The 26,933-nt window shown below is 40.1% G+C and overlaps 1 protein-coding gene across 1 annotated transcript in view; it reads right to left on the minus strand.

The window, feature by feature from the left end:
• The window catches only part of IMPG1 (interphotoreceptor matrix proteoglycan 1), a 120,822-nt gene that overhangs the window by 89,084 nt on the left and 4,805 nt on the right, over positions 1 to 26,933 (minus strand). The window contains exon 2 of the mRNA XM_070225165.1: positions 1,427 to 1,660. Coding sequence (XP_070081266.1) covers positions 1,427 to 1,660 — 234 coding nt within the window. The remainder of the gene's footprint in view (positions 1 to 1,426; positions 1,661 to 26,933) is intronic.

Genomic DNA, 26,933 nt, shown 5'->3' on the forward strand with positions numbered 1-26,933 from the left:
TTATCCTTCCATCTGTGAACAAATAACATGGAATACACCCGCGTCATTATCTGATCAAAGTGTAGGCACATTCAAAATGAATAATTTACACGTTACTGTCTTTCTCTTGCATTCTCAATGGCCTCTTTGCGTCCTGTATCCATCAACAAGCCATTACCGAGAACCTGCTATGCAGGGGTGCTGTGCTAGGACCTCAGAATGTTAATGTAGTCACTTGATTTTCTATAATTAGAGTCCTCCTTCTCACAGTGATCCAGTACTTGTCACTTCTCTGTGGGTGTGGCTTCTGCCAGAAAGCAATATCTCTTCACTTCTATGTAAAATGAGACATATGAGGAACATAAGGCTTGATATTTTTGAGACTTAGTTAATTATGCCTCCAAAGCCTGGTAAGACCTCCCCAGATTAATTCAACTCTTGTACATCTTAAGATGGAAATACTGAAGAACTCTGTAAGGTGTTAGTATCATGAAATGGGTTCTCAGTTGTCAAAATGTACCACGCATCACAGGTGAGAACTGAACCAGCTTGCTTTAGTCAGTGGGCTTGAAATAGAGGAGGGTGGTTGTGCTTTTCGAAACGAGAGCAAACATCTAATGCGATGAAGGTGGAAATCGGTAAACCTCCTCAACTCTCACGTGTAGGACAAATCGAGTTTAGGCTTCAGCTAGGCAAGATACTGTGCATTATTTGGACCTACCTGGAGAATTTAATAGCAGCTACAAAAGATTCTCTCTTTTTGTTTGAAGAAGCAGCCATAGGAATTTTTTCATCTGTGCTAAGTGAATGATGAGGACAGCCACTGATGGCTGTGGGGTGATTGAACTCCATAATGATTCCAGAAATCCTGTGATGCTGCCTTGGGTAAAAATTGCACTGTAGCTCTGCTGGGATCACAGATATTGTGCTGTACATCCCATTAACACCCCTGCATTACGTCTCGGTAAACACTGTTCGTTTGTGACTCCCCTGCGCTCGGATGTCCCTCCAAATTTCCAAGCTTCAGAAGTTTCTGCTGGATCAGCAATAAACAACTTAAACTTATCAAGAAGGGAGAGAGGATCTGGATTGTAATGTTGCTTTTGAAAAATGGAATCTTAAGTCATAAATCAACTTACTCAGATTCCTGACGTTGCAATCATCCTGTGATTCTTACTTCCTAACAACAACATTAAAATTCAACATCGGGCTTTGGCAAAAATAAAACAAAGAGGTAAAACCCAGATGCCAAGCCTTTCTGGTGACTTATTAAATGTCCTAATTGTTGTTAGGACATTATTTGAAATAATTTTTAATGAATGATTTTATCAGTCTTGTGACTAAATGAGAGACTCTGGAAGTTTTGGGCTGAAGACAACCTATGGATGGGTGAAAGAGAAGGGATGAGAAGAACTGAAGGCTAACCAGGTGTCACCTCTTTCCTTACCTCTCAATCTATAATAAGCTTGAAGACTGGCTAAAATCTGTTTCATGGATTCCTGCGGACAGACTTTAACCCCAGCCGGGAAAAATGCGGATCTTTTTGTTCGGTGCTTTGCCAGATCGAATATTTGTCTCATGCTTGACACTTTGTACATTTTTGCAGTACTCTCAGTTGTTTCAACTCTTGGGGCATTGTCTATGTCTTTAGTTTCAGAATAGTAAATTTTAGTGGAGAGATCTGTAAAAGAAAGATTAATTTCCTGGTAAATATATATATTTATGTGACGTATGTGACACATATGACAAATGAATGGAATAAACTAAAAATTGTCACCTTCTAGTTTATGAAAGTTCCACTTTGGTGCAACTGCCAGATTTAATTTTCCAATGACAAGGCATTTTCAGAAATAAGGGAATTGTATAATGAGCTGATCAAGTGTATTTTTTAAAAAAAGCCAACGTCTCAAGTCATCTTGCCTTTACAAACTGCCAAATATTGAAACCAATCCCCACACATCTCTCTAAAAGTCACTCCTTACTTAGTACTCAAACCTCTCAGAGATGCCTCTTCTGACAGACATTATAGTTCGAGTGTGGAAAGATACAGCGTTGTGGTCTCCAGAGGTGTGTACTCTTGGTGAGGAAGTGCAGCGATTCTAAAAACCTAGGGAAAAATGTGGCAAAACCACCTCCTGCCAGTTAATGGCTGCCCTAGGATTTCCATATGGGTGAGGCTCAGAGGGTGGCAATCTGGTTAAAAGTGAGTTGGGGTAAGGACATGACTTAGAGTTGCATTTTCAGAGCAAGCTTGATATTTTATGGGGGGTGGTGAGAGGAAGGATGAAGGGGAGAGCAAGGAGAGAAGACTGGCAGAGGATTTAGCTCCCCAAGCCAGTTCATTGTGTTGGCACTGCTCTGTCTGTTAGCGTTAGGTCTAGACTTCATTTTTAAATCTCTAGACCTCTCATTGTAATAACTTACATTCATGGAGCACTTTTTTAGATTGAATTTTTTGTCATATATATTATCTCATACCATTCTCACAAAAGCTCTATTACATAGATGAAACAGACACTTTTTCTCAGTTTACCACGCCGTAGGGTACTGAGGCTTAGAGTGTGATCAGGCCTCTGTTTCTCCTCACCCACCCCATCTCTTTCCTTTTATCCATTCTACCTTTTAAGAAAGGAATTACTGATGAACAGTTAGGACCACTCACTGTGGTCCCTTGAGACCATATGCATGTGGTCTACAGAGATTTATATTCCCATTTTACTAAAGAAGGCTCTCAAACTCATATCTTCTGAATTACAGTACAGACAAAGGAATCCAGCAGAAATCCAAGCAGGGGAGCTGCAGAGCAACTCAAATCTTGCTGCAAAGCATAAAAGTCCCTCCTTCATCATGGAGGGTGGACAGAGTCCTAATGGGAACACATACTCTCTGTCACTTTGAGGAGTCTCAGAGCATTCTGTTGGCTTTGGGCAGTGATAAATTTTTAGGAATCTCCAGAAAGGAAGGGAGCTGAGAGATTAATTTGCTCACCTAGCCACACACCAGACCAATAAATCATAATCTCTGAGTGGAACACAGGCATCAGCAGCTTTTGAAGGTCTCCAGGTGATGCCGATGTGCAGACAGGTTTGGGAACCACTGTTTTATGGCTCTGTAAGGATACTTTCAGCTGAAAAGTCAAGAGAACCCACCTCGAACTGGCTTAAACGATAAGGAAGTTATTATCACATAGAAAGGAAGGCTAAAGATGAGGAAAGCCTGGTGAAAAGGGAGCCTCGGCTCTTGCGTTTCTGCCATTCTCCTGAACTCTTTGCTCAGCCCCCTCACTTGGTGACTTTACCCATAGGCCAGCTCCCACTGAATGAAAAGTGCTTGTCCTTGTTCATGTTGAAAAATAGGCTGTCTCTAAAGTATGGCTGACTGATGCCACGTACCTGGACCAATACCAATTGCCAGGGGAGTGCCAGTGCTGTTGACCTGAGCTGAGCGATCACGGGGCAGGGGACTGTGCTTACCCTGAGTGGCGCATTCTAACTGTGGAGGCGGGGCCAGTTCTCCCTGAGTCAGGTTGGCTGCATGGCAAAGCAGAAGGTGCCCCTTCAGCGCTAAGGCAAAGTGCAAGAGGGGGATGGGAGCTGAGCATGCAGCCAGGAGTGCCCACTGCAGTTAGTAACATGGGGATTTTAGTTTAGGAATTTTAATTCTTAATAACTCTTTCAAACACTCTTAGATTACAATGTGGCATGTTGTAGTAAAGTTTTTGTAATTACATTTCAGTTGTCACTAAGAATGGAAGAAAACGTATGTCATTGGATAATTCCAGGCCCGTGTGGTGTGGGGAGCACTGGCTGTACTTGGGGAACCCGTGCTCACGCACCTTGCACTTCTCGTTCTTCCTGCAGTGCCTGCCCACAATGTGAGGAGGTCCTGCTAATGGCTGGTCCTGTTCTCCGCTTTGTCACCCCCATCTCTGTCCTTTGGGGTGGGTCTTGTTCTTACGTTTTTATGTTATGCTCTGGTAGAACTCTCTGAATAACTTGGTTTGGGAATAGTATTTCTTCCACCCTGGCTCTGGGAACAATGCCCCTATCCTGGAATTTTTCCCACTTGGATTCTCCTGGATCTTAATATATCCAGCTCATATCCAGCTCATATCCAGGCTCACTCACAAAGATCCTGCCTGATCTGGGTCTTTGGACTTTTTCCTGTCAGGGTGGGAATAGAAAGGAGGTGAGAAGGTCACAGATTTGCCCTGTTTCCCAGTGTTCCCCTGAGCCCTGACCTGTTCCCTTTCTCCACTCGGGTCAGCCTTTCCTTCTGCCTCACATGTCAAGTCCACACAGCTGGTGGTCGACAACGAGGGTGAGTCAGGCGACAGGAGGCTTGGCTTGCTGGGGATATTCTGGCTGGTGGCTGCTATCCTTTCATTCTTGAATGTGTCTGTTCAGAAAATAAATTACGCGAGCACCCAGTTTTTACTATCTCCCTGCCGGAGGAGACCCAAGGCAAACATTCTGCAAATGGCTGCCTCCCTCCTCTAGGAAGCAGCTTGTTCCATTTTTGAATATCTCTACTTAAATAATCTTCCCTTTGACCTGAAAATTACCTTCCAGTAGCTTCCACACATTAGTCTTATTTCTGCCCTCTGTATGTCAAAGACCAAGTTACAGATACTTTCATAAACAGTTCCTCGTATCTTCCCTACTTCAGGCACTTCTCTATAGGAGGCTAAACATCTTCCACCTTTCTCTGGTTTCCTTTACACCTCAGCATCAGACATGTCAGCCTATGTCCCTCTAGATTACCTAGACCAAGCACGAGGACCGCTGTGATGATACTGTCACCTGGGCAGAGATCAGAATCTTCCCTGTGCCTCTGCTCCAAGTCATCACTAGGGAAGAGGTGGGCAAGGTCCCTAAGAACAGGGCTTAGAGTTACTTGGGTCCAAGGATATTTGTAGGCCAGGCCACACTGACAAAATATGTATCTTTTCCAAGGATTTTAACTAAAATAAACCAAAAGTTTTAAAGAATTGAAACATGGAATGTTAGACATTTTACTGAGGGAAAGGGAACTAACACTTACTGGAGCTAATGAAGGTGCTCTTGGGCAAAGCAATTAGATCACATTAGATGCTGTGCTCAGCGCTGCACAAATTATAACGTTGATACTGAACTGAACTTTGAAAGAGTCTTTGGATGCATTTTCATGAGTTTGATATTTTTAGTTTATAGAAGTATTTGGAAAGAGTAGGTAAAGGTTGAACAAGAATGAATTGATAGTTGGAAGACGTGCTGTAAAAAGGGAGCATATTTATTAGAAGATTGGAAAATTTTTTGAAGCAGAAACTGTTTCTCCAAGATGATGGCAAAACATGAGTATAACCTGTGTGATGATGAATTGGCTGCCATCAGCAACTGTCTCTGGATGAAGTGCAAACTTACGAAGACAAGAGAAGGGCAAAATGATTTCAGAAAAAGCAAAAAACCCCACATCTTTCCCATAGTACAAGAATATAAGCAAAGTTTAATTAAATATATTATGAATCTGGACAAAAACAAATGCCATTGTACTATTGTATATAGCAGATTAAACACCAGGACAACACCCTTAAACCAGTAGTTTTAGGCAATAGTCATATCACTGAACGAGGAAAAGAGGAAAATGGAATTTAATATATTTGAATATTCAGAACTTCTAAATACAGATGAGGAACAGCTAATATGCGTGGTGCTAACTTGAATATGTTCATTATTTGTGAAAGAAAAATGTAGTAGCAACACAAATCATAGGTCACACAACTATTCAAAATGTTTTAATAGTACCAGTGATACGCAGGGCACCGGCTCCCTGACTCACTAGCTCCCTAACTTAGACGTCCTTGGCTTCTCTGTGCCTGAGCTTCCTCCCCTGTGAAATGGGGAATAATAATGCCTCCCTACAGGGTTTCTGTGCTATCAAATAACTTCCTGCGTGCGCAGCACTTAAAACCGTGTGGGGCACAGGGTAAGCGCTCAGTATGAGCTCCTTTATCCAATCATCTCCGCCTTCCACCTCCTGGTATCGCTGCTCTTTCCGCATACTGCTCCTCAATCCTCAGAGCAGGCTGTGCGCATGCCCGAGGACTTCGGTGCTTCTGCGCGGTGCTCATCTCGTTCATTCCTACCAGGAGCACCCTCTTCTTCCTTCTTTGTTAGGCTCCTACCTTTCCCTCAACGGCCAGCTTCTAAGCTTTCTCTCCTAAGCTTTCTCAGATCCCACGTTCAGAAGTCCTTCGTTGTTCCCTCCTGTTCCTCTGGTGTGGCTCCTTGTCTCTTTTGCAGTTACTGATTCATCAGTATTCACTGAGTGCCTACTATGTTTCAGGCCCAGTATGGTATAAAGTGGTAAGTTAGATGAACAAATGTCGTGGAACTCGTGTTGTAGTGCTTGCTTTGTCCTGCCTTGGGCAAGTTTGTTGTAAATATATGACTTTTGCCCTTTAGGCTGCAAAGACCTTTGTACTGGCAGATACCTAGACTTTTAGGCTGCAGATACCTGGGTATTATGATCTTGTCCTCTCCCCAAGTCACCTTGGTGCTTACCTAGTACAGTGTTTGTATCCAACAGTCATACAGTGCATATTTATTTAGTGAATTACTGAAAAATTCCTGTGGAAATAGTAATGGGTCTTTTATAATATATGAATTATATGAATTAGATTTGTTTTAAGAACCATTAGACTATGAAAAATAGTTTCATATGTCCTGGCCACCTACATTATTTCAACTTCCCTTTTAACTTTCTTCTCCCTTCTACAGTGTCTAGTGTCAGAGGCTTTGGACACGGTCATCTTATTAAAGATAATATCCTAAGTGAAAAGACAAATAAAAAATTTGTTTGTGAAAGAAAACCAAAAGAACAGACAGGAGATGGTTTATGCATAAAATATGTTTTAGTAAAGTCAGCGTTCTCAGGCACTTTCAATTTATCCAGGAGTAAATAAATAAATGACAAATGGAACCAATTAAAAAGGTGAGTATCAATGGGAAAGAATATTAATATTTCCTGGCTCTTTAGGATAGCAAGTCCTCCATTCCCTTGCCCCTCAAAGGTCGTGCTTGTTAGCAAAACCACAACCACAGTCAAACCCAACCCTCTGCCTGCTCCTGACCTGCACCCTTGTGGCTGAATACGGCTGGAGAAAAACAACCATTCTGGCTCACTTTAAATTTGCAATCCTTAAATAATATCGCACTATATTTCCCAGGTCCATTGAGTTTCTCACTCGCCTGCAGAACTACACACAACTTTTCTAGGTTTCCTGCACTTGTTGCCAATTCTAACTCTCAGCTGATGACCTTGCTTCACATTGTATTGAGCACAAGAGGAGCCAGAGGAGACTTCACGAATTTCCAGCACTGCATCTGCTCACTAGCTGCATCTGTGCTCCCGTGCCCTCCTGTGACTATTTGATGAGTGCTCTCTGCTCCTATCCAAGGCCAACTCGTTTACTTCTGCACTCGATCCCATCCTTTTTCACCTGTTGAGGACATTCTTTCAGAAACCCTCCTTTCTTTCACCTACGTATTATTTTCCCTCTTTCTACTGGGTTATTCCTATCAGCTTACAAACAAGCTGTTATTCTTCCCTTCTATTTAAAAGATTCTTTTTTTATACCACTTCCCCTCCAGCTATTGACCCATTTTTCTTTTCACACAAAACTGTTTGAAACATCTGTTTTTACCTCCTTTCCAAAAACAAAGCTAGGTCCTATGTGAGTGAGGATTCGTCTGATGCCACATGCCAAGCTATTAATCTTTCCCCCTTTCATTCTCTTTTTTTCCCCATACTGTCTCCCCGCTCCTGCAATGTACGGGTAGAGCCTGCTGTATTCAACATGCTATTGTGACACTTCACCAGAAGGTGTCGCTATTCAACACATAATATACTGAAAACCGAAGGCTGGAAAATAGAACTCCAATGATCACTTGTATGAGTTTGGAATTGTACATGTTAGAGTATTGATATTTGTTGATGGGGGTGGTGATTTTTCATCAAAACAGACCATTTGAAGAAGGGCCGAGAGTTCCATGGGATGGATTTCCGTTGGGTTGGGAGGTTCTCATGAAAGGCCAGCAGGTGGGAAATATTAGGTGGGCAGGAAGGAGGACAACGTGCCACGGGCAGGGCAACTTCAGGCAGGCTAAGGAAAGTGGTTGACACTGAAGGTTTAAATTAAATTTCTTTAGTCACTCTATCCTGGAGTTGACTCAAATTCTGCAACCCAGTGTAGCTATTACAAGTTTGGAAATTTTCAAATAGATAGAAAGGGCAGTTAACGAAACAACCACTGGATTCAAACACTGAAATAAAATATTACCTTAGCCTAAGAAAAAGTCAGATCTGGAAAAAAGTGGAGTGTCAGCTCTGAAATATTGGGTTATTGACCCTTCACTTATTGTTTTAGAAGTAGATTGCCTAAGTATAGCTGAAGCATATCTACCAGCTAATGTGGAGGTGGCCCTCAGTCAAAATTATCTTTTCCACTCTAGGTTCTAGTCTGGTGGCTACATGGCCTTGATGTTGACTGGCATCCTGGGAGCCATTACAGGCCACATCATCTCCCTGTTATATCACTAAAGAGTTTAATTTTTTCCTTTCCATATCAAGTTGACCTCCAGTCATAGACTGCTGACAAAATTCCCCTATTAGGGCTCAGCTTTGCCCATGAATCTGTCTCTTTCTTGGTTGTGTATTCAAATGGATCTCTACCAACATGTTTGGACCACGCACAGCCAAACTCTCCCTTCTAGAGAAATATTTTCTAGCCGCCTAACCCTACAGGCTTATAATACAGGATTACTGGACACAGAGTGGAAGTAACAGACATCAGGAAAAGGAGGATGGGGCTCCCATAGTGGCACTGTTATGAAAGCAATGGCCACTGGTATAAGAACTGAGTGAGCCCATTGTGTTTTCCTGAGGGAGACGGCTGCGATGTCTTAATGAATGAATTAACGGGAGTAGAGACAAAAAGTTACTGGAATTCCTGCTGAATAAAGACTTCCATTTGAAGAACAGAACTGTGTAGAGAGAAAATGGGTAACATTTTAGGGCCAAAATCAATGACCAGAAATTATAAAAACAATAATCGCGTATAAACTTTCCTGACCATACCAAAAAAGAGTGAAGGGTTGCGGCCTTTATGCAAATGCTTAGCTTATTTGTGATCCATTGTATCCTGGCCTGCCCCCTACATTAGTAGAAATGCTCAATTACACACTGGAAAATTTTTTTTCCAAAGAGCCAGGACAGCTAATGTACACATGCTTAACGTACCTGAATATGTCTCAACACATTATGCAGATACACTGAATACCTTCTTCAATGCTGTTCCAGAAAATTGCATGGATTTTAAGTACACTGCTTTCTGAGGATCAAGTGGAGAATACAGGAGCTTCTGCACACTGCTTTCCCACCTCCCTTCATACATGCAGTTCCGAGTAAACTTCCATAAAGCCAACCCTAGTCTGTGGCCTGAGAGTCAAAGTTTGTTGGAAAAATGATACAAAAGAGGATCATGGAAATTAGGAAGCTTCCAGTGACTTTCTTTACTGAAATATGAAGTAAATAAACTCTCACAATAGTCAGCGTGCAGACTGATTATCAGCGATGCATGGGTGGATGCCATGCCATCTCCCTCTGTGAAGCTTTTGAAACTTGGACGCATCACAGCCTCCCTTACCTCCCAAACTGGCACGTGTTCAGCAGCATTACTCCCTACTGAGGATGAAATCATGCTCTCTTCTCTCAGAGAATTAGAGAAGTTGCATTATCTTTCTTCTCACTGAAAAAATCAGATTTAATCTTTACACTTGATCTGTCAGAAGGAAAATGGTTAGGATCTTGGAAAATCATTACAAGAAATAAATGTTGCTAACTCCCGTTTTCTACTCTCTCTATACATATGTATTGAGCCCTTCTTCTATCTCATTGCACTTAAAAAAAAAAGAGGAAGAATCAAATCTAAAGGTGAGATGCTGAGAAATTTTGCTGAGGTACAAAGCTGCACCTCTCGTTGTGGGTGTATGCAGCTGGGTGAGTGGGCAGGATCAGAACAGAGGTAGAAGAGAGAGACAGAAAAGAGAAAGGGGGTGTCTCTTTTGTGCTCAAGGGGGCGACCTTCTGAACAGGTGGAGCTGGCAGCTCTTCAGGTCTCCTAGATGTCAGTGAATAGAGAGGCAGGAGTCCAACAGGGCCGCATGCTCAACCACCCAGAAAAGAAATGTGTGCTAACTCTCCATCCCCCTTGTGGGGAGAGAGAGGAGGGCATGTTGAGAAGGGGAGAGTTCTCAGAATGGCTGGGCTCTCTGTGTCCTGGGACAGGAGAGAAACACAACTGAGGTACTTGTCATAGGGTGGCATGAAGGCCTCACACATGGCTGCCTCCATCTAAGGCGTGGGACCCCTTCCCAGTGCTGCCTCCTGGCTGAGGTCCACTCAGCCACCGCCAGCTCCAGAGGTGCTGTTCCTACTGCAGTTCCAGAATCACAGGGCTGCCCTTGACTCTCAAGTGCCCTCAGGCTGCAGTATTGTGTCAGAGGCTGTGGGAAGCCACAGAATCGACACGTTGCTTCTTCATAGAGAGCTAAATTTACTTGAGAATTTTAGAAGAAAAGTTTAAAATGTTAAGAATTGTAAGTGATTTTCACATAAATATATAAGCAAAATCACAAAAATCCTTTCTCCCTTGAATAAGCTAGTCTTGAAAGTTAGAAGAGTAGGATATCTCTATAAGCTGTGATTAACTGTAAAGTACATTACTTTGAAATTGTGGTGGGTAGAGTTGGTTTGGGGCTGAGGTCAGGTTGAAGTAAACAGGATGAAACTGAGGTGAGAACCACTGTGTTAGAGTTGCCAGCCAGCCTAGCTGTGGCTTGTTTTTAGGAGATGACGGAGAAGAAACCAGTGCTTTTTCCAGCAGCTGGATTTTTCAGTACTCCTCAAATCATCGCGGGGAGGCTGCTACCTTCTTTGTAAACGTGTAGGACCAATCTCATTAAGCCAGTTTTAATCATCTCATCCTTACATTAACTTAAATTCTGCTAACTCTTTTCCTGCTTCTTTTTCCCAATTTTTAACCCATCATGTATACTTTGTTGACCCAATCTCCATAGATTTCAGAATGTAGAGTTTGAACAAATACACAGATTATGAATAAGAGAATGAGAATAGAAATTTACAGGTAAATCTAAGATATGTGGATGATGAGTTGCAATTGTACCTCACAGATGTATGGACCTTATAGTTTTCAGAGCATTTCTGTAGCCTGGCTTGACACAAAGACTGAATGATATGGAAACCAAAGGGATATGCTGGAACAGTACCAGCTCATTCACAAGCCAGAGGCAGATCCAGTCCACGATTTGTTTGGAAGTGGTTGGGGAATACAAGTAGCAAGATTTCTCAGAGACCTACCAAGAGCTTATAAAAAAATCCCTGAAAATTCAAGAGTAAGCTAACAGAAGCTAGGAGTGCACTAAGGAAATATCAGGGGACAGGAATGTGGATTTGCTTATGGGACACATTAATAATGTGTACCAAATACTTGCTTTCCTTCTGGTTCCAGCTGTGCTGGGCTGCCAAGACATGGGCTATTTTTCTCCCTTTGATTCCTAGGGGTGCTACATATTTGGGCATATTTATCTCATTAGATTCTTAATATGTCTGAAATGCTCATATTGGAATCAGTTTTAATTCAGCCCAGCATCTCTGCTTTCTGAATCTTTTTCTTGCCCATGATTCTAGCATTGGAAACCATGAAACACATGATTCTTCAGTTTTAGTGCTTTCATGTAAACCTTATCTTGAAGTACATTGAGAATTCTGAGTAAAGAGAATTGCATGTATAGCATTCTTGCATATATTGCCCAAAAAGAATGATATTTTGACTGCTCAAGGAGAGAGGAATTGGAGGAGATTAAATGGAAACAGCTGTAAATCTTTCAGATGCATAAAGAGCTGTCACAGTTCATATAGAGAAGAAGAGTGGACTTCATTTTGAGTACCTATAGGGCTGAAGTTACAGTAAGGTAACTCTGCCTTCCTGAGCCACTTCCTGAGCTTGGGCAAATAATCTCCATATGCTTCTGGTTTCTAACGTAAAAAGAGTATAACAATAATTCCAACACCACAGTTTTGGATTAATGTTTGCATGTTATATAGTTTTGTTTTGTTTTGAAGATTAAATGAGAAAATAGATGTCAAGAGCTTGGCAGAATGTCTGGCACATTGTAACCTGTTATTATGGTCTGGTACCATTCTATTCTTTTTAGGGCTAGGAATAGGATAGGAATAAGATTGCCTGATTTAACAAATAAAATATAGGACACCAAGTCAAATTTGAATTTCAGATAAACTACTAATAATTTTTTTCCGTATAAGTGTGTTCCATGCACTTTTCGGAACACTTTAAATGCAAATGGACTAAATACTCCTATTGAAAGGCAGAGATTGTAAGACTGCATATAAGAAAGATCCTACTATATGTTGTTTTTTTCCTCAGAATCTTCCTTTTTTTAGATTGGCATCTGACCTGAGATCTCTTGCCAACCTTCCTTTTTTATCCCCCTTCTTCTTTTTCTCCCCAAAGCCACCCAGTACATAGTTGCATATTCTAGTTGCAGGTCCTTCTGGTTGTGCTATGTGGGATGCTGCCTCAGCATGGACTGAGGAGCAGTGCCATGTCCACGTCCAGGATCTGAACCAGCGAAACCCTGGGCTGCTGAAGCAGAGGATGTGAACTTAACCACTCAGCCATGGGGCTGGTCCCTATATGCTATTTTGAGAGACACAGCTAAATGAAAAGAAATAGAGAAGCTGAAATTAAAAGGATGGAAAAAAGTTATAATATGCCAACACTAACCAAAGGAAAGCTGGTATAGCTAAATTAATATTAAATGAAGTCAGAGCTATGCTGGTAAATGTTTAATAACCAGTTCTTAGGGATGGATGAGAAAGCCTGATTTGTGACATTTGCCAACTTCCAGTGTTAACACTCCCACATGGCTGATTTCAAGCCAGTGATGTGATATTACCAAAAACTGAGTTGGGAAGAGATGTGTGCACTTGGGTCCTATAAGTTTGTATGGGCCAGTTCCAGCACACCTGTGGACAAAATTCCTTACTGGGAAGACAGCATTACAGAGATGAAGACAGTCTCATCATAATGATAAAAGTTTAAAAGTCATCAGAGGGAGTGATGTCAGCATCATGGCAGAGTGAACTGTTTCCTTAGTCTCTCCCCCTTAAGTTGCAACCAAACAGGCATTCACTAACCAACAGAGGATTCCCTACAAAGCACAATAGGATGTCTGAGTGATCCATGCAGCCTTAGATCTGAAGATGGGGGTACTGGATCCCTGGGAAGCAGTGGAAGGAGGTGAGTGGCAGTTGTCTTGATCATGGGTCCTTGTGTAGCAGCCAGTGTGCAGCTGTGAGAGGAGGCAGGGAGAAGGCAGGCCTGTGTGCAAACACTTTTGCTTTCAGAGTTGCAGCTGGGCCTGCAGGAATGCTCCACACCGAGTGGTGTGGTAGCAGCCCAGGTGAACCACCCATGAATGCAGAGCATGCCCATGCATATGCAAGAGAAAGGACCCCCTTACCTAGCACACCAGCTCAGCCTGTCCCCACCCAAGGCAGGGCATCAACACCAGAGCACCTCTGTGTGCATGGGTGACCCGCCAAGTGGCTGCAGCCAGTGGGCAAATGCAGGTGAGCACTATTGGTACAACTTCCAGCAGATACACTTGGTTCAGAAAACATCACTTTGCCCCACCGCCAAGTGGTGGCAGGTGGAATCTGTGGTCTGATATTATCATTATGTGCCAGCAAAAGATCACTTCATCAAATGCAATGAAGAACTACATTAACATTCCAGAGCAGAAGGAAAATGACAAGTCTCTAGAAACCAATCCTGAAGTCACAGAAACTTACAATCTAAATGACAGAGAATTCAAAATAGTTGTCATAAAGAAACTCAAGGAGTTACAGAAAGCTCAGAAAGACAGTTCAATGAACTCAGGAATAAAATGAATGAGCAGAAGGAATTATTCAGGGCTGGTCCAGTGATGTAGTGGCTAAGTTCACATGCTCCACTTCAGTGGTCTAGGGTTCATGGGTTTGGATCCTGAGTGTGGAGCTGCACATGACTTGTCAAGCCATGCTGTGGCAGACTGTCACATACAAAAAATACAGGAAGATTGGCACGATGTTAACGCAGGGACAATCTTCCTCACCAAAAAGAAAAGAAAGAAGGAATTCTTGACAAAAGAGATTGAAACTCTAAAAAAAAAAAAAAAAACCAAACAGAGATTCTGGCAATGAAGAACACAAGGAATGAGATAAAGATCAATCTAGAAAACTTAAAAAAAGAAAGCTGACATTATGAAGGATAGAATTAGTAATTTAGAGGGAAGAAATATGGAAATTGTTTAGGTGGAGGAGGAGAGAGCACTAAGACTTTAAAAAAATGAAGAAATTATTTGAGAAATACCTGACTCAATTAGGAAATGCAACATAAGGATTATAGATATCCTAGAGGGAGAAGAGAGGGAAAAAGGAGCGGAGAGCTTGTTCAAAGTAATAATAGCTGAGAACTTTCAAAACCTGGGGAAAGAACTAGACTTACAAGTACATGAAGCCAATAGAACTCCTAACTACATCAACACAAAAAGAGCTCCAAGGCACATAAGAGTAAAACTGGCAAAAATCAATGACAAAAAAAAATTATTAGGGGCAGCAAGGCAGAAGAGAATAATCTACAAAGGAACCCCTATCAGGCTTTCAGCAGACTTCCCAGCAGAAACCTTATAGGCTAGGAGAGATTGGAGTGATATATTCAAAATACTGAAAGACAAAAACTTTCAGCCAAGAATACTCTATCCAGCAAAAGTATCCTTTAGATAAGATGGAAAACTAAAAACTTCTGCAGATAAACAAAAGCTGAGGGAATTCATCACTATTAGACCTCCTTTACAAGAAATGATAAAGGATGTCCTCATACCTGAAATAAAAAGGCAAAGGTTTACAAAGCCTTGAGCAAGGAGATAAATAGACAAATTAAGAAAATTGTAGCTCTCTATCAGAAGAGGTTAGCAAACATTTAATTATAAGAGATAAAGGGAAGGGAAGCAGAAAAATAACTATAAACCCTTCATTTTAATCACAAACTCACAACACAAAACAGAATACTATATGACAACAATAACTTAGACGGGGAAGAGGATAGGGATGGGGGACCAGCCCGGTGGTGTGGCAGTTAAGTTCGCACATTCCACTTCAGCCATCTGGGATTTGCAGATTCATATCCTGGGTGTGGACCTACGCACCACTTGTCAAGCCATGGTCTGGCAGGCATCCCACATATAAAGTAGAGGAAGATGAGCACAGATGTTAGCTCAGGGCCAGTCTTCCTCAGCAAACAGAGGAGGATTGGCAGCAGATATTAGCTCAGGGCTAATCTTCCTTGAAAAAAAAAAAAGAGAGAGGAAAGGTATGGAACTTGCTTAGGCTAATGGAGATAAGAGGCTATCAGAAAATGGATATCTCATCTATGAGATCTTTTATACAAACCTCATGGTAACCAGTAAACAAAAAATCAGAGCAGAGACACAAATAATAAATAAAGAGAAAACTGAGAAAATCATCACAGTTTGATTTCACAAAACCCCACCAAACTGAAAAGACAGAAACACAAGGGAAGAGAAACAAGGGAAATATAGAACAACCAGAAAATGAGACAGAAAAGGGCAATATTAAGCTCTCATATATTGATAATCACTCTAAATGTAAATAGATTGAATTCTCCAATCAAGACACAGAGTGGCTGGCTGGATTAAAAAACAAGACCCAACAATATGCTGCCTCCAGGAAACACATCTCAGCTCTACAGACAGACACAGGCTCAGCGTGAAGGGATGGAAGATGATAGTCCAAGCAAATGGCAAGCAAAAGAAATCAGGTGTTGCCATACTTATATTAGACAAAGCAGACTTCAAGATAAAAAAGACAATGAGAGACAAAGAGCAGCATAATATAATGATAAAAGGGACATTCCACCAAGAGGACATAACACTTGTGAATATATATGCACCTAACATAGGAGCAACAAGATATATATGGCTACTACTAACAGCGCTCAAAGGAGAAGTTAATAGCAACACAATAATAGTAGTGGACCTCAATATCCCCCTTACATCGATGGATAGATCATCCAGACAGAAAGTCAACAAGGAAACAGGAGACTTAAATGAAAAACTAGACCAGATGGACTTAACAGACATTTATAGGGCATTCCATGCAATAACAGCAGAATACAAATTCTTCTCAAGTACACATGGAATATTCTCAAAGATAGACCATATATTGGGGAAGAAGGCAGGCATCAATAAATTTAAGAAGATTGAAATCATATCAAGCATCTTTTCTGACCACAATGCTATGAAACTAGAAATCAACTACAAGAATAAAGCTGGAAAAGTGACAAACATGTGGAGACTAAATAACATGCTACTGAACAACCATTGGATCAATTAAGAAATCAAAAGAGAAGTAAAAAAATGCCTAGAGACAAATGAAAATGAAAATACATCATACCAACTCATACAGGATGCAACAAAAGCAGTTCTAAGACGGAAATTCATAGCAATACAGGCCCACCTCAACAAATAAGAAAAATCTCAAATAAGTAATCTTAAACTACACCTAACAGAACTAGAAAAAGAACAAAGCCCAAAGTCAGCAGGAGGAGGGAAATTAGAAAAATTAGAACAAAAATAAATGAAATAGAGATTAACAAAACCAGAAGAATCAAGATCTGGTTCTTTGAGAAGATAAAATCGACAAACCCTTAGGCAGACTCATTGAGAAAAAAAGAGAGAAGACTCAAATAAATAAAGTCAGAAATGAAAGAGGAGAAATTTCAATGGATACCATAGAAATACAAAGACTTATAAGGGAATACTATGAAAAACTATATGCCAACAAATAACCTAGAAAAAATGGATTAATTCTTAGACTCATACAACCTCCCAAAACGCAATTAAGAGGAAATAGAGAATCTGAATAGAACAATCACAAGTAAAGAGATTGAAACAGTAATCAAAAATCTCTCAAAAACATAAGTCCAGGACTATGGCTTCTCTGAAGAATTCTACCAAACATTCAAAGAAGGTTTAATACCTATCCTTCTCAAACTATTCCAAAAAATTGAATGAGATTGAATACTTCCTAACTTATTCTATGAGGCCAACATTACCTTGATACCAAAAGCAGACAAGGACAACACAAAGAAGCAAAATTACAGGCTAATATCACTAAGGAACATAGATGCAAAAATCCTCAACAAAATGTTGGCAAACTGAATACAGCAATATGTTAAAAGGATCATACACCATCATCAAGTGGGATTTATGCCAGGGACACAGGGATGGTTCAGCTTCTGCAAATCAATCAATGTGGTACACCACATTAATGGAATGAGGAATGGAATGTGGTTTACATGATCATCTCAATAGATGCAGAGAAAGCATTTGACAAGATACAACAGCCATTTATGATAAAAACTCTCAATAAAATGGGTATAGAAGGAATGTACCTCAACATAATAAAGGCCATATATGACAAACCCACAGCCAACATCATATCAATGGTGAAAAACTGACAGCTATCCCTCTGAGAACAAGAACAAGAGAAGCATGCCCACTCTCACCACTCTTATTCCATGTAGTACTGGAGTTATTGGCCAGAGCAGTTAGGCAAGAAAAATAAATAAAAGAGATACGAATTGGAAAAGAAGAAGTGAAACTCTCACTATTTGCAGATGACATGATCCATATGATCCAGCTATCATACTACTGGGTATTTATTGAAAGAACTTGAATCCCACAATTCAAAGAGACTTATGCACCCATGTGTTAATTTGCAGCACTATTCACAATATCCAAGCCGTGGAAGCAACCCAATTGCCCACCAACTGATGAATGGATAAAGAATGGATACTACTCAGCCATAGAAAAGGACAAAATCTTCTCATTTGCAACATGGATGGACCTTGAGGGTATGATGTTAAGCGAAATAAACCAGACAGAGAAAGGCAAACACTGCATGATTTCACTTGTGTGTGGAAGATAAACAAACACATGGATAAAGAGAACAGATTAGTGATTACCAGAGGGGAAGGAGGGTGTGAGGTGGGCAAAAGGGGCAAAGGGATACATATATATGGTGATGGATAAAAATTAGACTATTGGTGGTAAGCATGATGCAGTCTATACAGAAACTGATAAATAATAACGTTCACCTGAAATTACACAGTTATAAACCATTATGACCTCTGAAAAAATTGAAAAAAAGATTCTCATCACAAGGAAAAATATTTTTTTTGTAACAATATATGGTGATGTATATTAACTAGGCTTATTGTGGTGATCGTTTTGCAATATATACAAATCATTATGTTGTATATTTGAAACTAGTACAATGTCATATGTCAATTAAATCTAAATAAAAAAAGTCATCAGAAAGCTGCAACAAGTCATAATTTTACACACAATATAACTTCAAAATATATAAAGGAAAATTTAATAGAACAATAAAGAAAGTAAAATCAACAATAATAGCAGGTGGGTTTTAAGAGATCTTTCTTGGTAATTGATTGAACAAACAGATAAAAATCAATCGGGATATAGAAGATTGAAAACACGATTAAACTTAACCTAATGGATATATTTGGAACATTATAAAATTAAAAAATATACATATTTATACTATATGTAAAATATACCTTCTTTTCAAGCACAAGGAGAACTTATATAAATATTGACTACATACTGAACTTTAATGCATGCACATCATATTTTCAGACCAACAGGAAATTAGGCTAAAAATCAGTTTTAAAAAACAACGGGAAAATCACCATGTTTGGAAATAAAAAAAAAACCTGAGGCAGCCCTGATGGCCTAGCAGTTAAAGTTTGGTGTGCTCCACTTCAGTGGCCCCAGTTTGGTTTCCAGGCGTGGAACTAATCACTCATCTGTTCATAGCCATGCTGTGGCAGTGTCTCACATAGAGGAACTAGAAGGACTTACAACTGAAATATACAAGTATGTACTAGGGCTCTGAGGGGGAAAAAAGAGAGGAAGATTGGCAACAGATGTTAGCTCAAAGTGAATCTTTCCAAGCAGAAAAACACCCCCCCCCAAAACCCTCAAAGATCTTTAAAAAACATCCTTTAAGTAACCCATAAGTCAATGAAGAAATCATGTTGAATATTAAAAATATTTCTATCAAAAATATAAAAATACTACATAATAAAAGTTGTGGGATATGGCTAAATTAGTACTTGAAAGATAAATTTCTCTCATTAAAATTCCTATTTTAGAAAAAGAAAGAAAAACTGAATATTAATGAGTTAAGCATCCATCTCAAGAAATTGGCAAAAGAAAACAAAATAAACTCAAAGAAAATACAAGAAAAAATAATAAAGGTAAGTGTAAACATTAATTAAAAGAGAAGAAAAATATAAAGGGAAGAAAAAGCAATATAATAGCCAAATATTTTTCCTTTGAAAATAATAATAATAAAAACAAAAAGCAAGACTGATCAAGTAAGAAAGAGAAGACACTAGGGCTGGCCCCGTGGTATAGTGGTTAAGTTCAATGTGTTCCACGTCAGCGGCCTGGGTGGTCGGGTTCAGATCTGGGGTGTGGACCTACACCACTCATCAGCCATGCTGTGGCAGTGACCCACATACAAAATAGAGGAAGATGGGCACAGATGTTGGCTCAGGGTGAATCTTCCTCAAAAACGAAAAAAACCCACAAAAAACGAGAAAGAGAAGACACAATTAACTACTAATGGGATTGAAAAAGGAGGATATTGTTATATTTTTCTACAGACATGAAAAATACAACAAAAGGATATTATAATTAACGTTTGTCAATAAATTTGAAATTTTGTATGAAATGGATAAATCTCTAGAAAAATACAACCTAACAAAACTAACATAAAAAGAGGTAGGAAACTTAATTATCATTATAATCTTTAAAAAAATTGAGTCAGTCATCAAATATTTTTTCATAAATATCATTCTCTGGCTTCCCCGGAGAGTTCTATCAAAGATTCAAGGAAAAAATAATTCCATTTTCATACAAAATCTTACAAAATCTCACAAAGAAAATTTAAGGAAAAAAATCATGGTCCAATCTTACTTATGAATACGAATGTAACAATTTGAAATAAAGTATTAGCAAATGGAATCCAGCAATGTGTAAAAAAGGGTCATGACCAAGTGGATTTATCTCAGAAATGTAGCATTGGTCTAATATTTGAGAATTCATTAAAGTAATTTATCACATTAATGAATTAAAAGAGAAAAATCATTTGGTAATCTCAATAGATATAGAAGTCCACAATACATTTCTATGTGTATTCATGATTAAAACTCTTAGGAATAGAAAAGAACTTTAAAAATAAAACCTGATATAGAGCATTTACAAAAATTAAACACAAAAGCTGAAACAAGCATCATACTTAATGGTGAATCATGAAAGCACTCCCTTCAAGACTGGTAACAAGGTAAGCATGTGTGCAGTCACCATTTCTCTTTAACATTGTACTGGATGGCCTATGAAGGGCAGGGAGAAAATAAAAGATACAAAGACTGAAAAGGAAGAACTCAAATTTTCCTTATTCGCAAATGGTATAATTTTTAAGTAGGAAACTCCAAAGTATTACTAGTGAATTTTCAGAACTAAGATTGTTCAGCAAAACTATGGGATATAAAACCAATTACTTTTCTATATAGAAAATGTAATAAGAATAATGCCATTTACATGATCACAATTAATACAAAGTAGCTAGGGATAAGTCCAAGATGTGGAAGGCCTTTATTAAAATAATTATCCAACTTTGAGGAAGATTGACAATGGATGTTAGCTGAGGGTGAATCTTCCTCAGCAAAGAAAATAAATGAGTAAATAAATAATCATGAACTTTATTGTAAGGTATTAATAAAAGGAGAGATATTCCATGTTCTTGGATAGCAAACAACGTTATAAAGCTATTGGTTCTCCCCAAATTGATCTATAGATTCAAACCCAATTACAATTCAACCTCAATAACGTGTCTTGTGGAACTTGGTGAGCTAATCTTAGAATGTGTTATGGAAGAGTAGAGGGTTAAGAATAGCTCAGACACTCCTGTAGAAAGGGAATAAAGCCAGAGAAACATGGTTATGAGATATCAAGAACAGCATAAATTTGTAGTAATTAAAGCAATGTGGTATTGGCTCAGTGATAATAAAATGGACAAACTCATGTTCATGTAGAAGGGATATCACAGAGCAGAGAGGAAAGGAGAACCTAACCAGTGAATGATGCTGAAACAATTGATTACCCTCATTAAAAAAAAGAAATTGTTTTCCTACTTCAAATCACCCCACTCCACATGCACACTCAATTCTAGTGGCTTCAGTGTGAACGGCAAAATTGTACAACTTTTAGAAGAAAATATAGGAGAATATTTTCATGACTTTAAGATAGGAAAGGACCTTTTAAGTAAGACAAAAAAACTCCCCAGAAATCATGAAGTTAAAGGCTGATGAATTCAACTACATTAAAATTAAGAATGTCTGTTCATCAAAGGATACCATTAAGAGAGTACGAAGATAAGCTACAAACTGGGAGGAGACATTTGAAAGGTATGTAAGTGCAAAACAATTGACATCCACAACTTTTAAGGAACTGCTCTAAATCAATAAGAAAAGACAAACAACCCAATGAAAAAACTGGCAAAATACTTGCGTGTGCATTTTCTAGAAGAAGAAACATAAAGGACTCAAAATATATGAAAAGGTACTCAACCTCCTTAGGAATCAGAGAAATACAAAATAAAACCACAATGATATACTATCTCACTTCCCCCAGACTAGGACAAAAAGTCAGGCAATACCTAATGTCAATGAGGATTTGGAAAAAAAGAAACCCTCACTCAAAATGGCACAAACATGTAGGAAAACAATGTGGTGTTAACTGATAAGATTGAAAATATGCATACCTCATGACACAATGATTTCTCTCCTATGCAGGAAGCAGGAGGGTGGGGGAAGAGAAAGAGTCTCCTAGACTCTGGAGAGACTCCTGCCTGGTGTGAGCACCGCAGGACACATACAAGGGTGTTTGTACAGTGTTGTGTATAATAACAAAGGCCATCAACAGAAGAATGAATACATGGTGGTGGATCTATACTAGGCAGTAGCGAGTCTCAGAAGCCTCTCCTGCACCATTTCAGACCCTCCTAGCCTTACCTCTTTCTCAGATTTGCTCTTCATGAGCTCTGACCCACAACGGGACACACAAGCCCACAGCTCCTTGCTTCCTTGCTGTGTCATGGTGTCCATTTTCTCCTGCCCCAGGACTTTCTGTTGCTGCTGAGGTGTGAGAAGCATCAGGACCCACCATAGACTAGCACAGTGGATGTGCAGGGAAGTTAACATCCTTTGAGGCAAAGCTTTGAGGAGATCTCTTAGGAGCTCTTCTCCATTTGCCCTCAGGATCCTACCCTACGGACAGGCCTGAGATGCTGTAGTCCTGTGTCTCTGAAGATGGCCCTTTGAGATCAGCAGTTGGGTACCCTTGACACCAAATGGTGGCCAGTTTGGCAAAGCATCTTTATGTTGGTTCTCCCTCTTTCACTGCCTCACTTCTCACTTTCTTTTCCTCCTGGTTCCCTGAAAATGTGCTCTCTAGTGAAGAGTAACAGATTAAGTTTTTGCTTCAGGGTCTGCCAAATGCAAAAATGTGGATGAACCTTAAAAACGTAATGTTGAGGGGCTGGCCCTGTGGCCGAGTGGTTAAGTTTGCGCGCTCCGCTGCAGGCGGCCCAGTGTTTCGTTGGTTCGAATCCTGGGCGCGGACATGGCACTGCTCATCAAACCACGCTGAGGCAGCATCCCACATGCCACAACTAGAAGGACCCACAACGAAGAATATACAACTATGTACCGGGGGGCTTTGGGGAGAAAAAGGAAAAAATAAAAAATCTTTAAAAAAAAAAAAAAACGTAATGTTGAGCCTAAGAACTAAGTCATAAGAGAACACAAACAGCATAATATTATTTATATAAAAATCACAAACAAAACTAAGAAATATATTTAGAGAATATATCTTCTACAGGTGGAAACACTGATGGCAAGCAATGACATGATCAACACAAAATTCATGACAGTGGCCACATTTGGCACAGAGCAGAGAGGAAGAGACCCTGGCAGAGCAGATAGGGGCCTCTAAGATACCGTTAGTGTTTGTTATTTAATCTGGGAAGTGAGCATTTTATTTCTATTCTCTAAATACAACAGATATGTTTTGTACACCTTTGATGCATATTTCCCAAGTAAGGACTTCTGCAGGGAAGTCTCTGGCTCACGGCAGGGACTCAAGCAGTCTCTACAAGTAAGGCTGGAAAGGAAGGTGGAGCCCAGAGCGTAAGGATCCTCAGATGAAATTATTGGAACTTATTCTGAAGGCACTGGGGAGACTTTGGATGTTCTTTTCTTTCCTTTTTCTTGTTATCAAGCAGGGGAATGTGGTGTAAATGGGCAACAAAGCTAGTTAAAGCTAGAAAAATATAGGGACATTTCTGAGGTAGTATTGACAAGATTTGTCACTGACTGACTAGTTCTCATAGGTTTAGGAAATGGAGAAGTCAAAGGTCGGAAGCTGAGAGGAGACTGTTACACATGGTCCCACGGCAGTGGGGATGAAAACGTGAAGCTGGGTTAAAGAAGCTTTTGTGTACTAAAATTTATGATGCCATGCTGTGCTGAAACGGGCCCACATCACTGGCTCCTGAGAGCAGACTGTGCACATCCACATTAGATGATGTCTTGTTGCTAGTTTGAACTACCAATCATTTGGGAGTATGGCCACGGGGGTAGTATTTACATTATGGATATTGGCAAACACTACAAATAGGGATTTTTACCCTCTGGAGAGAGAGTTGCTAAATGTTTATCAACACACCCCTTGATAGGATCTGGTGACAAAATAGATACAAAGAAGAGGAAGATGTCTTAGGTGATACCAAAGTTCCTGACTTTATTTTTTTACTTTTGAGGAAGATTAGCCCTGAGCTAACTACTGCCAGTCCTCCTCTTTTTTGCTGAGGAAGTGCAGCCCTGAGCTAACATCCGTGCCCATCTTCCTCTACTTTATATGTGGGATGCCTACCACAGCATGGTGTTCCAAGCGGTGCCATGTCCGCACCCGGGATCCGAAATGGCGAACCCTGGGCAGCCAAGAAGCAGAATGTGTGAACTTAACCGCTGTGTCACCGGGCTGGCCCCCCAAAGTTCCTGACTTCAGAGCTGTGGGTAGAAGATGACAGCAGGAAATGGGACTTAGAAAGCAGGAAGCCCAGTGGTTTCTGCCAGAAAGGGGGTATTACAGAGAACAAGATCAACCTGGTCGTTGCCCTCATGAAGCATTTAATTGGTTTTTAACAGTGCGTTATTGGAACACTCTGTGTAGCTTTTTCAAAATGCATATTCCTGTGACGTGTCTATGCCCTAATATATTCAGCACTGTTTTATACAGAATGGTTAAAAAAATGAAACAATATAGTGAAGGTAATGCTTATACAAATCATTCTATCAACCCTATTAAATAATGAGATGACATCCTCTAAACTGGAAGTACATTTATGATATAACATTTACTGAAAAAATGAGATTAAAACAAATCCTCTGATGGCCTATTATATAATGACCTACATATCATATCTTTCCAGAAGGGCAATAAATCGTGCTTCTCAAACCTGCTGCAGAGTAGAATCAGCTGGATAACAATCACTCCAGCCTGGGCCCCACCCCAGACAAATTAAATCAGAATCTTCACAGCTGGAGCCTCAGTGCTGCTGTTTTTACCAATGTTGAGAAACGTTGCATTAAAGTCTTTGGCTGGGAAAATGAAGTGAATGGAAAAGGAGACTGGAAGAGGAGGGTCGTCATGGGGGAATTGGTTGTAAGCAGAGTTAGAGTCTCAGGTAGATAGAAACAACATCAGCAAAAATGTGAAATATTTTTATTCTCTCTGAAATGAGAGAGACTTTGGATAAAGAATCAGAGAAAGTTTGAAGTGGTAAGAAGAGATGTCAAATGAAATCCAGTGACTTCGACCTTCTCAGTACGTAAGAGGTCATGGTAACAGTAATGGAAGTAGTCATCATAGTCATCTCAGGAGCTAGCATTTATTGAACTTTTTTTTTTTCTGAGAAAGATTTGCCCTGAGCTAACATCTATTGCCAGTCTTCCTCTTTATCTGCTTGAGGAATATTAGCCCTGAGCTAACATCTGCACCAATCTTCCTCTACTTTGCATGTGGGCTGCAGTCACAGCATGGCTGACGAGTGGTGTAGGTCCACGCCCAGATCAGAACCTATGAACCCCAGGTCGCAGAAGCAGAGTGTGCTGAACTTAACCACTATGCCACAGGGCCGGACACCTGAACATTTTTGTAGTAAATATCTCACTTAGAGCTTAAAAACACTCTTTTACTTATCTTTATTATAGCCCTATGAGAAAGACATTGTTATTATTATTCCTATTTTATAGAGCAGAAACCATAAGATGAAGATATGTATGAGATTGAGCTGTTTACCAAGGTAACAGAGCTAGTGAGTGAAAGCGCTATCTGTGTAACCATGTTCTGTGTTGACTGCAAACCTTAAAGCCTTTGCTCTTAACTGAGCCTTTATATGAATAAGGGCGAATCAGGCTGCAGGCTCAAGGAGAGAGGCAAGGTTTGGAAATTGGACTAGGGGATTAAGTCAGGGAATCAGAGATGAGGATGATTGGAATAGTTTGGAGAGCCTGATTAAACTTATAGTGCATGAATTTGCTTCATGGAAGCACTCTATTTATTTGAGATTCTCTAATTATACCTGGCAGCTCAGGAAGGAGAGTAGAAAAACTGAAAGCTAAGTCTACCCAGAATGGAATTAACCAAGCAACTGAGGCAGAAGGTCAAAGAGTAAGGTTTCTATTGGAAAACTTAACAGGAAGACTGTTGAAAGAGGTTTGGAAGTGGACCACAGGAGCCAGGATTAATGTGTAGGACTGACGCTTGGAAAGGCTGAAGAATTGGAGAAACTGGGAGAGGCAGTGGGACTGATGTGTTTTGATGAAAGTAAAAATCACATTCGATAGAAGGAAGGAAGAGAAATTATTAGAAAGGGGTGTTTCAGAATTGTATATCTCTACAGCCTGAAAATATTGCAAACTTGGGGGTGAAATTTCGGTGTTTTGATAGTGAGGTATCAAAACTTTTGGTTCCCACTGTGTCAAAGCACATCCATTAGGCCAGGTACTGCCTTTAGATACATAACACAATCTGAAACAAGCCACTTGCCACTAAACTTAGACTTTAATGGTGGGCATTTAAAATGACACCATAAATAAATAACTCCAATTCTTTGAGGACTTCAAAATGTCAACACTTCTTTCTTCTTCTTCTTTTTTTTTTTTTGACAAATATTAGACCTGAGCTAACATCCATCGCCAATCCCCCTCTTTTTGCTGAGGAAGATTGGCCCTGTGCTACCATCCGTGCCCATCTTCCTCTATTTTATATGTAGGATGCCTGCCGCAGCATGGCTTGATAAGTGGTGCATAGGTCCACACCCGGGATCTGAACTGGAAACCCCAGGCTGCCGAAGTGGAGTGCGTGAACCCAATGGCTATGCCACTGGGCAGGCCCCCACACTTCTTTCTTAAGGAGTAATAGAACTCCTAAAATTGGTGCTTCCATTTTTAGGATAGAGCTGAAGGCCATGGCCAGCTATCCTGAGATCAGTCATGCAAAGAGATGTCGGAAATGGCCCAGAAGCAGCAATCATCTGTTATTGTTAGCTGAGGAAGTTGGCTTTTGAATTAATAGTAAAACACATATTAATTATAC

The sequence above is a fragment of the Equus caballus genome, chromosome 10, assembly GCF_041296265.1.
Source record: "Equus caballus isolate H_3958 breed thoroughbred chromosome 10, TB-T2T, whole genome shotgun sequence".
NCBI lineage: Eukaryota > Metazoa > Chordata > Mammalia > Perissodactyla > Equidae > Equus > Equus caballus.